At 51.3% G+C, this 20192-nt stretch overlaps 1 protein-coding gene across 1 annotated transcript in view; it reads left to right on the forward strand.

Annotated features, from left to right (window-relative positions):
• The window catches only part of LOC144773752 (N-chimaerin-like), an 89090-nt gene that overhangs the window by 37944 nt on the left and 30954 nt on the right, over positions 1-20192 (forward strand). The window contains exon 2 of the mRNA XM_078658883.1: positions 10592-10676. Within this exon, the coding sequence (XP_078515009.1) occupies positions 10592-10676 (85 nt within the window). The remainder of the gene's footprint in view (positions 1-10591; positions 10677-20192) is intronic.

Genomic DNA, 20192 nt, shown 5'->3' on the forward strand with positions numbered 1-20192 from the left:
GGGGGCTCTGTGTGGCTGTGTGTGTGGGGGGCTCTGTGTGGCTGTGTGTGTGGGGGGGCTCTGTGTGGGTGTATGTGTGGGGGGGCTCTGCGTGTGTTTGTGTGTGTCATTTGCGAGAGATAAAGCTAGTGGCATTGTAAATGACAATGCCATTTATTTATGTTAAAAAAAACATAAATAAAAATAATGTCAAGAGCAATGCCAATAGCTCTAACTTTAACAAAGGCAAAACCATTGCATTGTAAATGCTTGTTAAGCTTGTGGTGGCGGACTGGCTTTAGTGTGTAGCAGAGGAGTTCCCCGGCTCCCCATATAATGGGAATGACCAGGTTCCAGTAATACACTGGCAAAGGGAGTCTCGGTTGGGCCACCTGGAGCCCTATTACATACAGGGTGCACTTTGCCTGTTTGAGCCACAGCGCTCATTCAAACACGTGCACCGCTGCAGGTAAGAGCGGTGGGGCCAGCTGGGGGAGGGATTTCGAGAGACGACCACAAGGGAAAATTAAATAAATAATTACTTTTCCCTCTCAGTTGTCTCTCGAAATCCCCCCTAGCTGGCCCCACCACTCTCACCTGCAGCAGCCACTATGTTGAATGTTCTGCCCTCAGGACAGCCTCGAACCCGTGCTGGGGGCAGTGCATTCAAGTGAAGTACAGAGTGTCTTTGAAGTTGCCGCTTCTTGTTTCACTGTGTTGGTGACACCCTCCAGCACTTTTAAGATGGGAAAGTGATCCTCTTGAGTAAATGCACCCATCTTCAAGGGGATATCTAGGGAGTCCATGTGACCCTCTTTGGCCCCCTCCAGAAGCCTGTCATCGGGCAGCGCACTGACAATGTTCCTCCTTTTTGCGGTGCACTGTCACTGTGCCTTCTGACAGCTTCTTTGTCTCTGCGCCCACATTCATAATAAACCGCAGGTGCTGAGATATAAATACAAATCTTTGTCCTCCTCTATCCTTCTGCTATCATTCCAAATCCAAATAACTGACTATCCACCACTTAAAAAGTACTTGCATGTTTCACTATACTAATTCAACACTAATCCTCTATGGGTCCCGGAGTAGCATGCTACTTGCCGAAAAAGCGCTTTGACGCCTCGTCAGGGGTAGTAAGCGCTATATAAATGCAATTACAATACAATACAATACAATACATGTGCGCACAAACGTCTGAAGCCCCTTCTGTAATACAAAAGTGCCCCATGGGGCACAAAAATCAGGTGCAAATGTCTGTTGCACTCTTGAGGCACTTCTGTAATACAGCACCTGGTGTAGGAATAGGGATGGATCTGAAGGAATATGTCTGTACTGGATTCTAGGATGTAACAGGACAGATCACTGCAGGAAAAGGTTATTTTTTCAGTAATTCAATTGGCTACCTGCATGGAGACTGTACCATTTTTTTAAAGGTATGGATGCTGTAAATGACTTATATTCCACTAAAAGAACTAACTAAAAGGTAGAGTAGCAGTGACATTTGGTGACTTTCGCATGACGTGCACATTTTTTTTTGAAGTTAGATTTATTGAGGAATAGAAAAAAGGGGGGAATGAGGGAGGGGGGGTGAAGGAGAAGAGTTACAATAAGTGGATGGAAGAAATAAACAATATAATAATAATTTCATAAAAAGTAAGCATTACAAGCATGAAGAATTGGGAAACACATCATAAGAGTACAAATACAATAAGTAAAACACAGTATATTGAGACTTAATAATTATAGTAATCAAATAAAAAGAGAAAAGCAGGTAATAAGAAAATCACGGGGGTTTGCGAATTTCAACTGTTTCAGGATCAGGAGAGGGATGAACAGGGGCGGAGGAAGAGATGTATGTTACCAAAGGAAGCCAAATCAGGTCACGTTTGATAGCTAGGGAGATGGGAGATACATAATTGGTGTCTAAACGATGGTTAAAACAGACTTCATTCCACCAAGACTGATATGAAATATTTGCAGCCTGTTTCCAGTTAGAAGTGATGATATGAAAGGCTACAGCAATGAAAAGGTCAAGTAAAGGGTAGTGATTGGAGGAGTGAGGGAGGTCCGAAGAAAGGGAGCCAAGAAAAACTAGTGAGGGTGAAAAGGGGAATGACGTGCACATTTTAAAGTTGGGGCTAGGGCATATTGCTGTACAATTGCACCAAAAAGGTGGACTAACAATTGGAAGAACTATCAAAGTTGACAACAGTTGCACGTATACACTCTTTAAATGCCAGACAGGGAAGATAAGCTCTCCCTCTCTCTCATCATTATCTGTGTCAGGCCTAGACACCCAACCCTTAGGTGAGCTAATTTATGCACACACCTGACCATCCATCAAGCTGCTGATTGGTGCCTCCTTCTCGGTTCTGTGGTGGTTGTGCTTTTTAGACTCTACATAACTCTACTTATACTTCTAATGATTGCTTTCTAGATACTTTGTTAGTCCGTGGTGCTTAGCTGTACAGTGCTCTGAACATCTAATGGATCGGATGGTCGAGATATGAAACTGAAGAAAGAAATAGATACATATGATATACTTCCTATAGGAAACACTTAAGACTTACTTTCAGTTGTGTAGGTGAACTGGCCTTTAAACAAAACGAAATTCACAACAGGAGAGTCCTTCTGAAATAGCGGGAGGACTGGGTCTGGGTCTGAACGAGCCCCAACAGTCCCTTCTGCTGGAGGAGTAGAGGTGTTGATGACACTTCTGATGAAACCAGTCGAAGAAAGCATCCACAAAGGAACGACAAGCCACTCTAGCAGTGCTGGCATTAAAGCCAGGCGCGGACAGGCATCTAGAAAACAATTAATGCATTTGAAAAGAAGTCTCAGCAGCCTGATTCAGCCCAGGTCTGCATGTGGGCATGTATTGGATCTGCAAATCCAGCGGGAAAGGTGAACAGTCAGCAAAGTGGAACACAGCCCCAGTTCATGTAGTCTATTCAGAGAGGCTTGAAATGGACAGGATACATGACGTCATCCCGTTGTGTTACTGGGACAACAAAAAATACTGCCTGTTGGACAGGCCACATGAAGGGCCGCTCTCCCCCGGCCCAACCAGGCCCGAACCAGCCACGCAAGTACCACACCCCACCATTACACGTCCACCGTCCCCGCAGGGACCCCTACACTCGAACCTGTTGACCGCGTAGGCCGACCCACTACCGGCCTGCGCGCCCATCCTGGGCGCCATCTTGGACACTCCACCACGAGGCCGCCTGGCCCCCGATCGACCTCAACCCTGGGCCCGGCCAGGCCTCAGACATTCCGGCACCAACATCCACCCAGGAGGTGAGCGGGCTACTTGGTCAGTCAATGGGAGCAAGAGGTGTCGATGGCTCCCCCCCGCCAAGTACCGCTCGCCCATCGCCTCCCCGGGCGCTGGCTCCACCCCCCTGCTGGGTGTCTGAACCCCCTCATCCCGGACCTCCCGACCTCCAAGTGCGAGGGTCCGGACATCAAAGCACACCAGCCCTATAACTGGGGCAGCTCCAGAGCCGGACGGCAGTTGTATCTTGGAGTCGAGAGACGCAAAGAAGAACTCATCCTTGACGGACTACTGGCGCTGCCGTAGCTCTGTCTTGTGCACCTTCGTCTTGCCTGCTGGCGCTGCCGCGGCTTTGGGAACCACCCTATCCTTCATCATCGTCGGGACCTGCTGGCGTGGCCGCGGACCGTTTGTAACCACCACCTTCATCGGGACCTGCTGGCTCTGCCGCGGACCGTCGTCTTCCTTCATCCATCACGGGACCTGCTGGCTCCGCCGCGGCCCGTTCATCTACACCACCGAGCTCGAGGATTGAGAGCTATTTTCATCTCTTTGGTAACAAGACTGTCCCGCTACCCTTTTCCCAAACAGAGACCAGAATAGAGGGGACCCCTGAGTCCAGACCTCCTTGTACCATTCTACCGTACTTGAAGAATTACCTATAAAGTATCGTTGAACTTTATCATTGTGTGGTGTCCGTCTGTGGGGGGGGAGTTACTTGTCTGTACGATTCACTGGAGACGGCTCTCCCCGGAGACCTCTCCCCTTATCCTCGGCCGACCCTCCCGGTCCGTCTAACATTGGTGGCCAGCGACGGGATCCGAATCACCGCATAAACCGTACAGAGAGTAGCTCACCCCACGGCGAATCACGATGTCAACTAAAGACAGCGGATCAACGGAGAAATTCCAGATGGAGAAATTGGACGAGTACAACCATCGTGAACTTAAACAGTTCTGTATCGAATTAGGTATCGCTACCACCGGACTAAATACCAAAGATGACTTTAAGCAGGCCCTGGAATCTTGGGCAGAAACCGGGGCTGCCGGAACCCCCGATCAAGACATCACAGCACAAACCCCCATGGCCCCTGAAGAACGAAGAACGGGTCTCTCGCCAGACGAGATCCAGGAACGAGAAAGAACCCGACTACACGAGCTGGAAATGGCCCGGCTCAAAATGGACGTTGAACTAAAGTTGGCCGAACAGAAAATCAACTTAGAGCACCTGCGTCTCCGAGAAGAAAGAGAGGAGAAACAGAGACAAAGGGAGCTCGAGGAAAAGAAACTGGCCTATGAACATGAGCGGAAATTAGCTGAAATCGACCTACGCAAACAGAATAAAGAAGCAGGGGTGCCCGAGCAACCCCACACTCCAGGGGCAACAGAGAAGAAGGTACACATCCCCAAGGATGTCGTTCGAGAATACTTCCGAGAGGACGACATCCAGCAATGGTTTAAGGCCTATGAAATCGCTATGACTGCACACCGGATCGATAAAAGCGATTGGGGGGCCGGTCTGTGGGGGAGATTCCTCAATGAGGGCCGCGACGCCCTGCTGCAACTCCCGGACCACCAGATGACCTCCTATGACCATATGAAAGCTGCACTCCTCACCCGCTATGGCCTCACACCCGAGATGTACCGTCAGAGGTTCCGAGACTGCACCCGCATCCCAGGTACAACTTGGGTGGACTATGTCAATTACTTTAGCCGAGCCTTCGAGGGCTGGATCAAAGGAAGCAGGGTCACAACCTACGAACAACTGTTCAATCTTATGGTATGGGAGCATCTGTCGAACAATTGCTTCATTGAACTTCGTCAGCACCTCCTCGACAGCAAGTTAACGGATCCCCGGCAGCTTGCAGCTGAAGCAGACCGGTGGGAGATCACCAGAGTGAGTCGAAATGGGTCCTCCGAACAGAACCGGAACAACAATGGTCAGCACCGTCCCCGAGGAGGTGGAGGCCAAGGACGCGGAAGAAGCAACGCTCCGGTCACCCTCACTACCAGCCCCACCCCCCCGGCCAACCGGGGCAGCACCCCAGCGCGACCGGGACATCGAGCCAATGTTACCTGCCATCGATGCCAACGAGTCGGACACTATGCAAACGACCCAAACTGCCCCCAGTACCAGAGCCCAAGACCCCGCCAAGTAGCCGCTGCTGCTCTGGGGGAGGAACAGATCTCAGAGGAACAAGAAGAATATGAACAGGACCACCAAGAATGGGAGCCAGCCGCCATGGCTCTCGCCTGCCTAGGGGGGAGAGACATGGTCCCGCGGGTCCCCCTACCCGCTAATACCCAGAAGTACAGCCAATGGGTGGGCATCAATGGACGCCGGGCTGAAGCCCTTCGTGACACTGGGGCCAGTATAACAGCCGTCCGCTGTCACCTGGTGACCCCCGAACAATACTTACCAAACATTCTCTGCCCTGTACGTTCAGCCGATAACTCAGAAAGCCTGTGTCGGATGGCCTGCGTCCCCTTCGAATGGGGAGGGGTCTCCGGCATGTTGAAGGTGACGGTCCGAGATGATGCCCCCGTAGACTGCCTCCTGGGTAATGACCTGGAAAGCTCTCCATGGGCAGCAGTCGAACGAAAAGAGCACCTGGGGATGCTGGGCGTCCCGGACTGGGCGTGCGTCACCACCCGGTCCATGACCGTCCGTGCCAACACCCGCCCAGAGGAACTCGAATGGCCGGCGCCACCGCCTCCGGTCGCCCCCGCCGAAACCACCGACCGTGACGTCCCCCCCGAACCAGCTCAACCTCCAGACCTCGCTAACCTCGACCAGTGGCCTCAAGAGGGGGGGCCCACGCAAGAACAATTTCGCCAAGAACAAAAGACCTGTCCCTCCCTCGAGGGACTCCGCCAGCAAGCGCTAGCCCAAAGCGCAGGGGATACCTCCGGAACTCACTGGGTCTACTGGGACAATGATCTGCTGTACAGTGAGCAAAGAATCGCGGAGCTGGGGGCCAGCCGAGTCCTAGTGGTACCCCTCCGTTTTAGAGACTTTCTGCTAAACCTGGCCCACGATGTCCCCCTGGCAGGACACTTGGGTCAAGACAAAACCTATAGCCGCCTGGTGACCCACTTCTTCTGGCCCAAAATGAGGGACAATGTACACCAGCATTGCCGATCTTGCCCCACGTGCCAAGCCAGTGGGAAGAGTGGCCGCAAACTGAAAGCCCCCCTGCAACCGTTTCCCGTGGTCACCACCCCGTTCGAGAGGGTCGGAATCGATATCGTAGGGCCCCTGGACCCGCGCACAAAACAAGGCCATCGATTCATCCTGGTGCTAGTGGACCACGCCACCCGCTACCCGGAGGCTGTTCCCCTGCGGACTGTGACAGCCCCGGTAGTCGGCCGGGCTCTGATGGGGATCTTCTCCCGGGTGGGCTTCCCCCGGGAGGTCGTCAGTGACAGGGGCACGAACTTTATTTCGAAATATATGAAATCTCTCTGGCAACAGTGCGGGGTTACCTACCGGTTCACGACCCCCTATCACCCTCAAGGAAACGGCCTCGTTGAGCGGTTCAACCGCACGCTCAAAGGGATGATCGGGGGGTTGGAAGAGCCCCTCCGTCGCCAGTGGGATGTGCTGCTGCCGTGCCTCCTCTTCGCATATCGAGAGGTTCCCCAGAAGTCCCTGGGCTTCAGCCCATTTGAACTGCTATATGGACACCCCGTGCGCGGGCCGCTCAGCCTAGTTAAGGAAGGCTGGGAGATGCCCCCTCTAAAGAACCCACCAGATGTTTTCCGCTACCTCCTAACACTCCGCAACCAGACCCGGCGATTCCGAGAACTAGCAAAAGCCAACCTAGAGGCCAGTCAAGAGGACATGAAAAGGTGGTATGACCGGAATGCCTCCTCCATCGAATTTGAACCTGGGCAACAGGTATGGGTGATGTCCCCCACCGAACCCTGCGCCCTACAAGACAAGTGGACCGGGCCCTTCAAAGTGGTCGAGCGCAAGGGTCCGGCTACCTATCTCATCGACTTGGAATCTTCCCGGAACCCCCTCCGGGTCCTCCACGCTAACAGACTGAAACCGCACTTTGTACGGACAGAACTCAGCCTCCTGATGGCCACAGACAATGGGGCTGAAGAGGACTCCGAGCCCCTCCCGGACCTCCTACGAACGCGGGAGAAAGATGGTTCCGTAGAGGGGGTCCGACTCTCAGAGGCCCTCACCCGAGAGCAACGCCAGGAGTGCCAAGTTCTCCTGTCACAATTCGCCAGCATGTTCTCCCTCACCCCAGGTGTCACTTCCTGGTGTACGCACGATGTGGACACGGGGGACAGCCCCCCTATCCGCCACCGGGCCTACCGCGTGCCAGATCGGGTACGGGCCTGCATCCAGGAGGAAGTAGCCAAAATGCTCACGCTCGGGGTCATCGAGCCCTCAGACAGCCCCTGGGCCAGCCCTGTAGTACTGGTCCCCAAAGCAGCTGCCCCCGGCACCACACCAGAACTCCGGTTCTGCGTCGACTACCGGGGCTTGAATGCGGTCACCAGGACAGACGCACATCCCATCCCCCGGGCAGATGAACTAATCGACCGCATGGGAGCTGCCCGCTACCTCAGTATCTTCGACCTAACGGCGGGCTACTGGCAAATCGGCCTCACACCCCGGGCACAAGAACGTTCTGCCTTCTCCACTCCCGATGGCCATTTCCATTTCACAGTCATGCCCTTCGGCATGAAGAATGCCCCAGCAACATTCCAACGACTCGTCAATCAGGTCCTGGCGGGGCTCGAAGGATTCAGCGCCGCCTACCTAGACGACATCGCTGTATACAGCAACCAGTGGTCCGAGCACCTCCGCCACCTCCGAGCAGTGCTGCACGCCCTTCAGCAAGCTGGCCTCACGATCAAGGCCAGCAAATGTCAAATTGGGCAAGGGTCTGTAACCTACCTCGGGCACCAGGTGGGAAGCGGCCTGGTGGCCCCTCTGCAGCTAAAAATTGCCGCCATCCAGTCCTGGCAGCCCCCCATTACCCAGACCGAGGTACGGGCCTTCCTGGGCCTCACGGGCTATTACCGAAGGTTCGTGAAAGACTATGGTACTATCGTGAGGCCCCTCACAGAGCTCACGTCAAAAAATCAGCCCCAGAAAGTCAACTGGACCCCAGAGTGTCAAGCTGCATTTGAACAATTGAAAGCCGCCATGTGCTCCGCCCCTGTGCTCCAGGCCCCCGACTACAGCCGGGAGTTCATCGTCCAGACGGATGCCTCCGACCATGGCATTGGGGCAGTCCTGTCTCAAGTGAACACCGAAGGCCGTGATCAGCCGGTGGCCTTCATCAGCCGGCGACTCCTACCACGGGAACAACGCTGGAGCACCATAGAGAGGGAGGCCTTTGCAGTGGTATGGGCCCTCAAGAAGCTCCGGCCCTACCTTTTTGGCACACCCTTTCGGGTACAGACCGACCACCGACCCCTGCAGTGGCTGATGCAGATGCGGGGGGAAAACCCGAAGTTACTACGCTGGTCCATCTCCCTACAAGGGATGGACTTCACAGTTGAACATCGGCCTGGGCCAGATCACGCCAACGCAGATGGCCTGTCCCGGTTCTTCCGCCTCGACGAAAAGAGTCCCCAAGAGAATGGGTAACTCTCCCCGCCTTCAGCTGGGGGGGACGCATGTTGGACAGGCCACATGAAGGGCCGCTCTCCCCCGGCCCAACCAGGCCCGAACCAGCCACGCAAGTACCACACCCCACCATTACACGTCCACCGTCCCCGCAGGGACCCCTACACTCGAACCTGTTGACCGCGTAGGCCGACCCACTACCGGCCTGCGCGCCCATCCTGGGCGCCATCTTGGACACTCCACCACGAGGCCGCCTGGCCCCCGATCGACCTCAACCCTGGGCCCGGCCAGGCCTCAGACATTCCGGCACCAACATCCACCCAGGAGGTGAGCGGGCTACTTGGTCAGTCAATGGGAGCAAGAGGTGTCGATGGCTCCCCCCCGCCAAGTACCGCTCGCCCATCGCCTCCCCGGGCGCTGGCTCCACCCCCCTGCTGGGTGTCTGAACCCCCTCATCCCGGACCTCCCGACCTCCAAGTGCGAGGGTCCGGACATCAAAGCACACCAGCCCTATAACTGGGGCAGCTCCAGAGCCGGACGGCAGTTGTATCTTGGAGTCGAGAGACGCAAAGAAGAACTCATCCTTGACGGACTACTGGCGCTGCCGTAGCTCTGTCTTGTGCACCTTCGTCTTGCCTGCTGGCGCTGCCGCGGCTTTGGGAACCACCCTATCCTTCATCATCGTCGGGACCTGCTGGCGTGGCCGCGGACCGTTTGTAACCACCACCTTCATCGGGACCTGCTGGCTCTGCCGCGGACCGTCGTCTTCCTTCATCCATCACGGGACCTGCTGGCTCCGCCGCGGCCCGTTCATCTACACCACCGAGCTCGAGGATTGAGAGCTATTTTCATCTCTTTGGTAACAAGACTGTCCCGCTACCCTTTTCCCAAACAGAGACCAGAATAGAGGGGACCCCTGAGTCCAGACCTCCTTGTACCATTCTACCGTACTTGAAGAATTACCTATAAAGTATCGTTGAACTTTATCATTGTGTGGTGTCCGTCTGTGGGGGGGGAGTTACTTGTCTGTACGATTCACTGGAGACGGCTCTCCCCGGAGACCTCTCCCCTTATCCTCGGCCGACCCTCCCGGTCCGTCTAACACTGCCAATTTCTGATTTCTGGCTTGCAGTGCATATTGATCTGATTAATTAAACAACCAGTTTGCTTTCGTGAAACACATGGGCGTGATAAGCATTTCTACATGTATGTAAAATGCTGTGTCGATTCGGTGTGGTGAACAACCACACCATCATTGAGCACTTTACTACACACATACGCAGCAGCGCTGTTTTTTTTCCTGCTAAGGGTTCCAGATGTCCTCGCCAGAGCATGCAGAGCCTATATGTAAGTCCAGGTATCCTGGCCCAAGAGGTGAGGGTGGTCACCAGGGCACAAGTCCTATAAAAAGAAGTGGGGGAACTGAAATATGCAAATTAACTCATGACATCACGTGCTGAACGTGTCTCGGTGTCTGAAAATTACACCAGGACACATTCAGCATATTTCTGTGGGGCCCAGCTTCTGGGCAGGGGGGACGGCGTCCACCCTGTGTAAAGAGTGGGGGGGACGCCGTGTACTTGCGTGTACCCCCGACTCGAGCCCTGGTGGTTACACTGACTTGACTACTGCACGTTTGCTTATCCTTCTCCTGTTTCAGAAGATGCAGAAGTACATTTGCTTCCCCCACACCCCCAAATTAATAATTTTGCCTTCTGTTTCATTTCGCCTTCCCAGGTCCACACCTTCCGGGCTCCACACTGGTGCAAGTGCTGTGCCAACATCATCTGGGGAAAGATGGCTCAGGGACAGAAGTGTGCAGGTGAGTCAATTACGAGGGTAAAGGCCATGCTTCCGTTCTCCTCGCCAAGGACTACTCTGACCCGAGAAGCACTACATTACTTCTTCCCATCTTCTGCCTTGTCCAACTCAACCTCTCCCCTAAAAGATACCACACTACATTCCCTTTATGACGTGTCCGAGATGCCCTGCATCAGTCCTTGCTACCCTCAAACGGAATTGATTACATCACTTCCCCTCCACAGCCTGGGAGTTCTTGCATACCACCCACCCACCCCACATTCCACTTCCACATACAGCCAAAGGTACAGCTCTACTTCCCGTTCCTGCCCTGCTTCAGAGGCCCCCATGCCTTACAATCTGATAGGGCAGTGCGACTGGTGGGGCCGCACTTGGCGCTGACCTGTGTAGGGGGCACTGACCTCAAGGGGGGCGCTGTGTTTAGCAATAACTTATGATTGGAGAGATGAGGGGCACTTTTGTCTGTTGGTAGCGACAGAATTCGAGCAGGCAGTCATAGGGTGTGGGGGCACCAAAAATGATTGTTGCACCTGCACCAAAGCCAGCCCTGCCCAGCAGAGACATTGCGTCAGTTCCCATTCCATCACCACATCCCTGCTCAGACCCCCTCCTCGCCGCCCCCCCCCTTCTGCATTCAGCGAATTATAAGGTGACCTCATAGCCTATTCCAGTAACTCATTTATGCCACATCCTCGCACCTGAGCCCAGGGCTCGGGGGGAGGAGAGATCCACTCTGTTGATACAGCTAAGTAGGCTAAATGTAATTCCCATCACAACAACTGCTCGGGGGAAAGAGCAGCTGCCCCCACACTGGCGCCTGCAGACGAGGAACAGGAAGTGATATAGCTGCTCTTCGACATCCGTCGCCTGCGGCAGCAGTGAGGGTCTGCTGGGAGCTTAGGGTCTGGCGCTTAATGCCACAGCTCATAGCAGGCCTCAGCAGTGGCGCCAGCAAAGGGGGATTTTTATTTTCAGTTGCAGGGACCTTCCTTAGGGACACTGCTTAATTCAAATGTAATACATGCATCTTCAACTATAAGAAAAGCTTGTTTTGCATGTACTGCTGTGAATGAATGAATGAATGAAATGGCATTTGTAACGCGCAACTATGCCCAGTGGGCGTCAAGGCGCCTAACGCAAACAACTAGCTGACAGCAGTCAGAAACAGGAGCTTACTGATATGCTTTAGTGAAAAACCAAGTTTTCAACGCTTTCCTGAAGAGATCAAGTGAAGGCAGTAATTTGATCTCCAGGGGAAGTGTATTCCAGATCTGGGGTGCCAGGATGGAAAAGGCCTTACTCCCCCATCTAGCCTTCTTAGCTCGCGGAACAACCAGTTGGTTTAGCTCTAGCGAGCGTAAACATCTGCTCGGAACATACCTGGTGAGCAGAGATCCAAGGGCATCAGCTGGGCCTGCCATCAGAGCACTATATGTGAGGCAGAGAAGTTTGAACAGGACTCTGGAAGGAACAGGGAGCCAGTGGAGATTCTTCCTAGCCAAGGTCATAGAGGACAGCCAAGGCAGGGCCAGAACAAAACGCGCCGCCGCATTTTGTACAACCTGCAGGCGCTGCAGAAGGCCCTTGTTGGCCCCGGCGTAAAGTGAATTACAATAGTCGAGCCTTGAGCCAACAAGAGCGATCACAACCTGCTTCCGTGCCTGAGGGGAAAGATAGTGGACAATTCTTTTCAAAGTCCTAATGACACCCCAGCAGGTGGCCACCGTCCTATTGACCTGGAGTTCCATGGAGAGCCGAGTGTCAAAGATGACGCCTAGGTTCCTAGCAGATTGTGTGGGAGTGGGGCAGATGCCTAAAGATGAAGGCCACCACTCACCCGACCACATGCCCTGGTCTTTGCCAAAGACCAGGACCTCTGTCTTGTCACCATTCAGCTTTAGTGAGTTGAGAATCATCCACTCTGCAACAAGTTGCATGCAGGATCTAAAGCTTGACGCGGTGACATTAACAGAGTGGGTCAGGGACACCATAATCTGCGTGTCGTCGGCATACGACACTACCTCCATCCCCTGAGATCTTACTAGTCTTGCAAGGGGGGCCACGTAGACATTGAACAGGGTCGGACTCAATGCCGACCCTTGTGGCACCCCGCATTGCAGAGACTTGACAGGGGAGAGGTACTCTCCTAGCATTACACGCTGCTCTCGTTGGTGAAGAAAGGAGCTCAGGAGACTGAGGGCCGGTCCTGCTACCCCAGCCTCCCTTAACCTAGATGTTAAAGTATCGGGAGACAGGGTATCGAATGCAGCTGTAAGATCCAGCAGTACAAGCACGGTGGTTTGCCCCAGATCTACTTTCCTGCGAATATTATCCGTGACTTTGGTCAAAGCAGATTCCGTGCTATGTAGCTTTCTAAAGCCATGCTGGGACCCATCCAAAAACCCTGAAGCATCAAGGAAATTGGAAAGATGATAATTCAAGTGGGCCTCCAGCATCTTAGCAGGGGCCGTCAAGAGGGATATTGGCCTGAAGTTCTTCAATATGCCGGGATCCAGGGAGGGCTTTTTGAGAAGAGGCTTTACAATAGCTCTCTTCCATGCCACCGGGAAAATACCATGTTCCATGGCTCCATTCATTATTTCCAACATCGGAGGAAGAATGATGTCCCTACGGTCCTTTAGTATTTTCAAAGGAACCGGGTCCAGCGGAGAAGCTGATTTCGTTTTGTCGAGGAGGAGATTGAGTCCCTCCAGGGAGAGCGCAGGGAAATGGTTAAGGACCTGAGGAGTATCCGCATCCCAAGATTCCAGAAGTTTGACTCGAGAGGAGTCCTCCTCACTCAGAGAAACCCTCTGTGATTGTAGAGCTAGATAGATATCATCTATTTTATTATAGAAGAAATCTGAGATGTTGTTACATAGCTCCTGTGATGCAACCACGGGATCAGGTGCCTGGAGAGAGCATAGAGAGTCCACGATCTTAAAGAGCTCTTTAGATGACGTGAGAGCACAGGTCAGGTTGGTAAAGTGATCCTGTTTTTCCTTAATCACTCTGCTCTTATATTCTCGTAACATGACCTTGTAGGCTTCTCTATCTTTAGGGTCCCAGGATTTGCGCCATCCCCGTTCCATTTTTCTGCATTTTTGTCTGAGAAGCCTCAGTGCCTCAGTAAACCAAGGAGCTGTTGGCTTCTGTCGCGCTACAAATTTAAGAGAGGGGGGGGCTAGCTCATCTACGGCTTCGGTAATAGAGTCGATGAGTTCTTGTGCCACCTCATCCACCATCCGCTGAGATGTGATATTAGTATTTTGAATAAAAGGGGCGAGAGCCTCATTTGTAAGATTCCTGAAGTTTCTTTTGAAACATTTCTTGTTGGTACCCAGATTACCTTCAAGACAGGGAATGTCTAAGGACAGGGGAACTGCTAAATGATCAGACCAAATTATCGGCACAGGCGTGCGGACAGTTAGTCTAGAATCATTAGAAAATATCCCATCGAGGGTATGACCAGCCTTGTGAGTCGGATGAAGAACCCTTTGGACAAAGTCACATGCCTCCAGGGAATTAACCAGGGAGGATGTGTCTTTCGAAGCCCTATCCTCTAGATGAAAATTCATGTCACCGAGAATAGTAAAGTGAGAACTACCAAAGTAGGGTTCCAGAATTCTAAAAAGCTCGGAGCAGAAATTGGTTCTGGAGCCTGGAGGTCTGTATACGAGGATTCCAGTGAAGGAACTCGACGGGGCACACACAATACTAAAATATAGGGCCTCAAATGGATCGGTGGAAACCGATAGAGATTTTACAGTGCAAGAGAGTGTGGACTTAAAAAGGATAGCCAATCCACCACCTCTACAACGCACTCTATCCAACCTCTGAAACGCGTATCCTTCCGGTATAGCCAGAAGAAGGTCGTGGCCAGAGGAGTCCGAGGCCCATGTCTCGGTGACAAAGACCCAGTCCGGCTGCCTCATGCTAACAAAGTCATGAAAATCTATCCCATGTTTGATCAGAGACCGTGCATTAATCAGAAAGCCCTGTTTGGGTTGACCGATTGGTCGACCAGGGAGAGGGAGAGCAGGACTCCTAGTAGCCTGTGTAGAAAAGTCAATAGATGTTTTACATGAGGGGCATGACCGCGCCTGATGTAGAACCTCCGGGAGGAGCCGATGATGGCAAAGATTCACAGGGGGTCTAAGAGACAGCAAGACACGAAACAGATCGACCTTGGAAGACGGAGCGAACAAGTCGGGAGTCTCAGGGTCCAGCCCGTCCTGCAACGCGTCCTCAGCGCGGACGGGCGCAGACGGGCTGAACTCTGGCGTAACTCCGGCGTCAGTCTGGCGTCCCCGCTGCGCGTGACCGCTGCGCGTCAGCATGACTCACTTATGTACCCGCCTAGCGTCCAACTGACAACTAAAGCGTCAAGCCTACCTGTTCGCGCAGAAAAGCGGCACCATCTACTTCCAAGATGGCACTACTGCGAGGAGCTACGCAGGGAAGCGGACCCGCCCAACAGCGGTGTGTTTCCCAGAAGTTAAAATGCAAGTGAGGGCCAGGCGCAGTTAAAAGCAGGGAATAATAACAGAAAACGGAAAGAAAATGAAAAACGAGGTAAGCTTTAAAAACAAGCAGCAGCTCGAATCCTGAAGCTGTACATCACAAATTACTATAATATTATTAATGTTGTGTTGTTGTTATTGCTGTTATAGTAATAATATCAGCAACAACAATCTTAAATAATAGCGACAACAATTGCAATGGAAAAAAAAGAATAGCTTGGTTTGTGTTATGATGTGAGGCGATAGCTGGTCTGTGACTGTTGCCATGGTGCCCAGGAGGTCGATGATGCATGGGAATCCTGGGAACCAGCTGTGGGGCAGTTGGACCAGAGCAGGCAAGGGCGCTTCACGTATGTAGCTGGTCACGAATAAACTAGACTTTATCACGGAGTGGTCTCATGTAATTTACTTCACTTTGGTTCAACATTAATGGCACACAAGCCTTGCACAAAATGATAAGTTTCTTTTTCCTGGAGTATGGACCAAGTACTGATTGATTTCTTGATTAGTGTCCTTCTGCTCTGCTTGCACTCGTATTGTGATACTTTAGTTGTGTGTGTATTTTTTGTTAGTATATTCTATGTTCTTTTTACATGGTCCTACGCTACTGTAGCTCGTTTATTTTAGCTGCTTTTATGAACCCTCGTTTATGCTTTGTGGACCTGGGCCACCGCTTCCCTCACTCATTGTTAGCTTTCCAGATTTTCACAACTTCACTTTCCAGTAAGCTGCTTTTTTCCGACTAGCCATCTAAGCCGCATAACAACACAACACAATTTATTATATTTTAATAAAGTTACATGTTTTCAGCATTCACTGTGGGTGTGCTTGCTTATGACTCATCCTCATTTTGATCACATTTCATGCAGTTTTGCCTTCTACCATAGTTTGGGAAAGTCAATGTAAGTTACATGTTTTAAAATTGCACCAGCTGGTGATATTGGTACTTGCCTACATGCGTATGCAGTTCATACGTTGTACATCTCAATAACACGCCATACCATACTCATACCATAATTTGTCCTGAACGGAGCTTGCAGAGTTTTAGGCAGCGGAATTCCACGCAGTTCGCTGACAAACTCCGTCGAACACCGCGGAGTTCTGCGAGCGGGCGAAATATTGCTTGGCCGACAGTCATCCCTAATTACAATCATGATGATGTGAAAATGCCTTTCATAGTGCACCACAAAGCACCCAAATTGTTACACATATAAATGCTCCTTCTCTTGCTCTGAGTACAATATAGCGGCAAGCGTGTTTTTTTCTTTTAAATATTCAGGGCGAGGCGCTGTTGTGTTTCCTCCATCCTTCCTGCTTCTCCGGTTTTTGTGGTAACACACCACTGCCTTTCACTATTCAGGTGTCTGGGGCAGGCGCGCAACGCCCATTGGGATAAAGGAGCTTCAGCCCCCCCCCCCCCCCCGGGCTAAAATGACCGCATGACACTTTCCTGACCCACATTAAAATAATGAAAGCATGCAATCGTTTCTTTCCCAGTTACATCTCTATTTAGGCTGCGTGCAGCATCGGATGCTTTGGCATCCCAGAATGTGACTTTAATGACCCTTTCTTAGAGGCCCAGAACCAGCCCCAGGTTTCAGCAACCCTCCCTGCCCCCCACCTCTTGTTTTGTTTGAGGCGGGCTGCCACCGAGGTGATACCCTTTCCTGATTTCGGTGTGTTGTGCAGCATAGGGTGGGAGTGGGAAGATGTGCACAGCAGGGGGAAAGGGAAAACCAGTGCAGGTGATGCTTTTCCTTTGTAAAGGAATTCCTGATATCATAGCCCAGTGTTTGCTGTCTGTGCACTTGTATGGATGTGTATTCCATACAAGTGCACAGACAGCAAACCCTGGGCTATGACAGCAGGAGTTACTTTACAAAGGAAAAGTGTCACTTGCACTGCCCATCCCTTCCCCCCTGCTGTCTTGCACTTGAATGGAATACACATCCACTGGGCTGCTCACCAGATGAATGGTGAACAGGGCCATGGAGCTATCTCTTTCTTGCATCCAAGGGCAGTGGCGAAGAAGCAGAGTAAACTCATGCAGGAGAAACCAAGAGACATTTTAACCTTTATCTGAACAGGAAGACTTTCAGGAGGGGCTAGATGTCAGAACAGTGCTGCTGATCAGCCCAACTCCAGAGAATACTATCAGAATAGCCGGCAGAAACTTTTCAAGAGCCTGTTTTCCTTCTTTGTGAGGGCCGGGGGCACCTTTTTATGGGAGTGAATGGTTGTAGCATACTGCGCCAAGAGTCGTGTTATGTGAGCTTGGGTTCTGTGACTTACCTCTAAAGCGAGGTCCTGCCTGCCCTGGGCATTTTGGACACAGTTTTTTTTAGGAACACCTAAATCAAATTTTTCTTAGGAACAGTCGTTACTTGTATCCAGTCGGTACCTGGAGCGTCGTTAGATTCGGTGCTCCTCATTTTGTTGTTGGGAGGATAAAAGGATGAGTGGCTGCGCCGGGATTCAAGCTTGTGATGCGGAGGCTACACACGACTAAGATGGAGCATGTGCTCAACCTGAAGAGCTGCACAAGGTGAGGAGACTACACGGATGGTGGATAAACCAGGTGAGGATTCATCTGGTCGTAGACCTATGTGGAATGGCAGATCTAGGATTAAGTGCCTTCCCTGAAAATCCTGTGACTTCTAGAGACCAGGGTATGCAACCGCGGTAGTAAGTACTCCTGGGAAGCCTAGAATACACAAAAAAGATTTGGCTTTGGGTCAAGGACTCACCCAGCTCTCTGCATTTGAGGGACCGTGAGCTCAGATTGAGGTCATTACCTTCTGGTTTCCCCTGACCTGGTATATGCTAGCATTGAAGCTAGCATATACCAGGTCAGGGGAAACCAGAAGGTAATGACCTCAATCTGAGCTCACGGTCCCTCAAATGCAGAGAGCTGGGCGAGTCCTTGACCCAAAGCCAAATGCACTTTATTCCTCTATACGTGCATGTGGTAGTCTGGCAAACGTGCAGCACAAACCTTTCCTATGTGAAATTGAAAATGGCCACAGATTGACTTTCATTCACTTCTTCATTTGTTTATTCAAATCACTTACATCAAGGAATACGGTAGATCAAGGGGAATGATGCATATTTAAATATCATACTTGTTTAAATTCATCTTACATTTAATTCTTACCTAAGAAGATTTATCTACATGCTGAAAACAAATGTGTCCAACATGCAAGTCAGAGGTTTGGTCCTTCGAGTGGGTCGAATATCATTTTGGGAATATCCTATATTTAGGTCAGCCAAGTTCACTGAGGCCTGTGTGCTCAAGGCAGAAGGCAATCCATATAGCAAGTATTTCCGCTGTCCTTGAAACCATCCGAACCAGAGTTTACTGCCAGGCCAAAGTTCGATCCCTGGGGTGGACAGGCAGCAGAAGGAGCGAGTGCACAAACCCGTCCATTTAATTTTTATTCACTTGTTTTAACAAGGAAAAGCAGCAGCTGCTTTGAGAGGAACATTGGCCCCAGACAGAGAACTTTGCTTGAAGAAAGGTGGTGCATGTTTCTTTGGGCACATGGGCCACCCATGTCAACAGTCGTTTTAAGAGAAATGGTACATGAGCGTCAAGGCACCTGGGCCATCATGGGCCTGGTGTTAGGATCGAGATTCAGTTTGGATGAGACTGCATCATTGCCATCAAATTCACTCTGTTTCCTATGATGGTGAATATCAACAGCGGTTGAGGTGAGGTCTGTCACTGCCCCATGGGGAGGATAGAAAGGGATAAGGGAGAGAGAAAAGGGAGACCCCCCCAAAAGATCTCAGCCACAAGGATGCACCAATGCGTTGCCGTGGTCCATCTATCAGAGGCAAAGTCAGGAATAGGTTAGAGAAAATATGAGCAAATACAAAGAAATGTGAACCAAAAGATCTCTACATTAGCGGAGAGAATTTTACTGCTAACATTCAGAACAAGAGTGTTACCAGTCTCCCAGCAGCCTGAATCCAGCCAGAGATCCTAATAGAAGAAAGGCAGGATACTTTGCTGAGGTGTCAACCCCCATGGAAAGAGGTGAAGTAGCTGTGAGCTCCAGATTCAGGTCCACAGAGCCAACCCCATACGGAATAAAATAAAACTGTAGTGACATAAACATGTGATAGAGCATCGCGGAGTGAAGGTAACTCACCAACTGCTGTCGCAGGAGAGAATACTTAGGGGACTGTGGCTCTTATTCTATCTCTGTTCCTCCCTTCCTGGGTGTGCTCCCATAACCAGTGTTCTACCTAATCTTCGCCATAAGTGTTTCCATCTTCTGCTTTGTGACCCCAATCTATACTGTCAACCAGTGCATCCTTTAGCCATAGCCTGTTTGGAATTCTCCTTTGACGGGACATATCAGTCCTACCAATTCTGATGCTTGTCATCAATAATTAAGATATGTTAATGCAGAGACAGTCCTCACATAGTCATTGTGTTCCAAGAGAGACACACAATGCAGGGCGTATTATATTGTATTTGTAGAGCACTTACTACCCCTATGTGCGATGCTGAAGCACTTGTCCATGCGAGTAGCAAGTTACACCTTGTGGGTGTATGGTTGGAAGAGTTTTGTCTTTGCTTTGAGCCTCTGTGGAAAGCGTCTCCATGCGGTGCATGATGAATACCAAGGTTCAGTTTTGTATTGCAGAATCGCCACTTCTGTTTATCAGCTTGGCCTGAGCATTACCTGATCCTGACTGTCTGCCATTTTAGCTCCGCCCCATTGATTAACTTTAGCCACGCCTCTCACTTGCCATGTTAGCCACCTCCGAAGTTAAGACCTAGTTGCGCCCCTGGTCTGGGGCCAACCGCGGCCACAATGAAAACATCAAAATAATTTTGCAAAGGTTTTTCAATCATTGGTGCCAGAAGGCGCGTTAATTAGGAGGCTGGCGGCCTTTGCGACGCTGCAATAAGGGCATTGTTAAAGAAGCTATGTAAATTTCTGGAGTGCCGGCGAAAAATCAGACACTAGCACTTCCCTATA

This window comes from Lissotriton helveticus, chromosome 1_1, assembly GCF_964261635.1.
Source record: "Lissotriton helveticus chromosome 1_1, aLisHel1.1, whole genome shotgun sequence".
Lineage (NCBI taxonomy): Eukaryota > Metazoa > Chordata > Amphibia > Caudata > Salamandridae > Lissotriton > Lissotriton helveticus.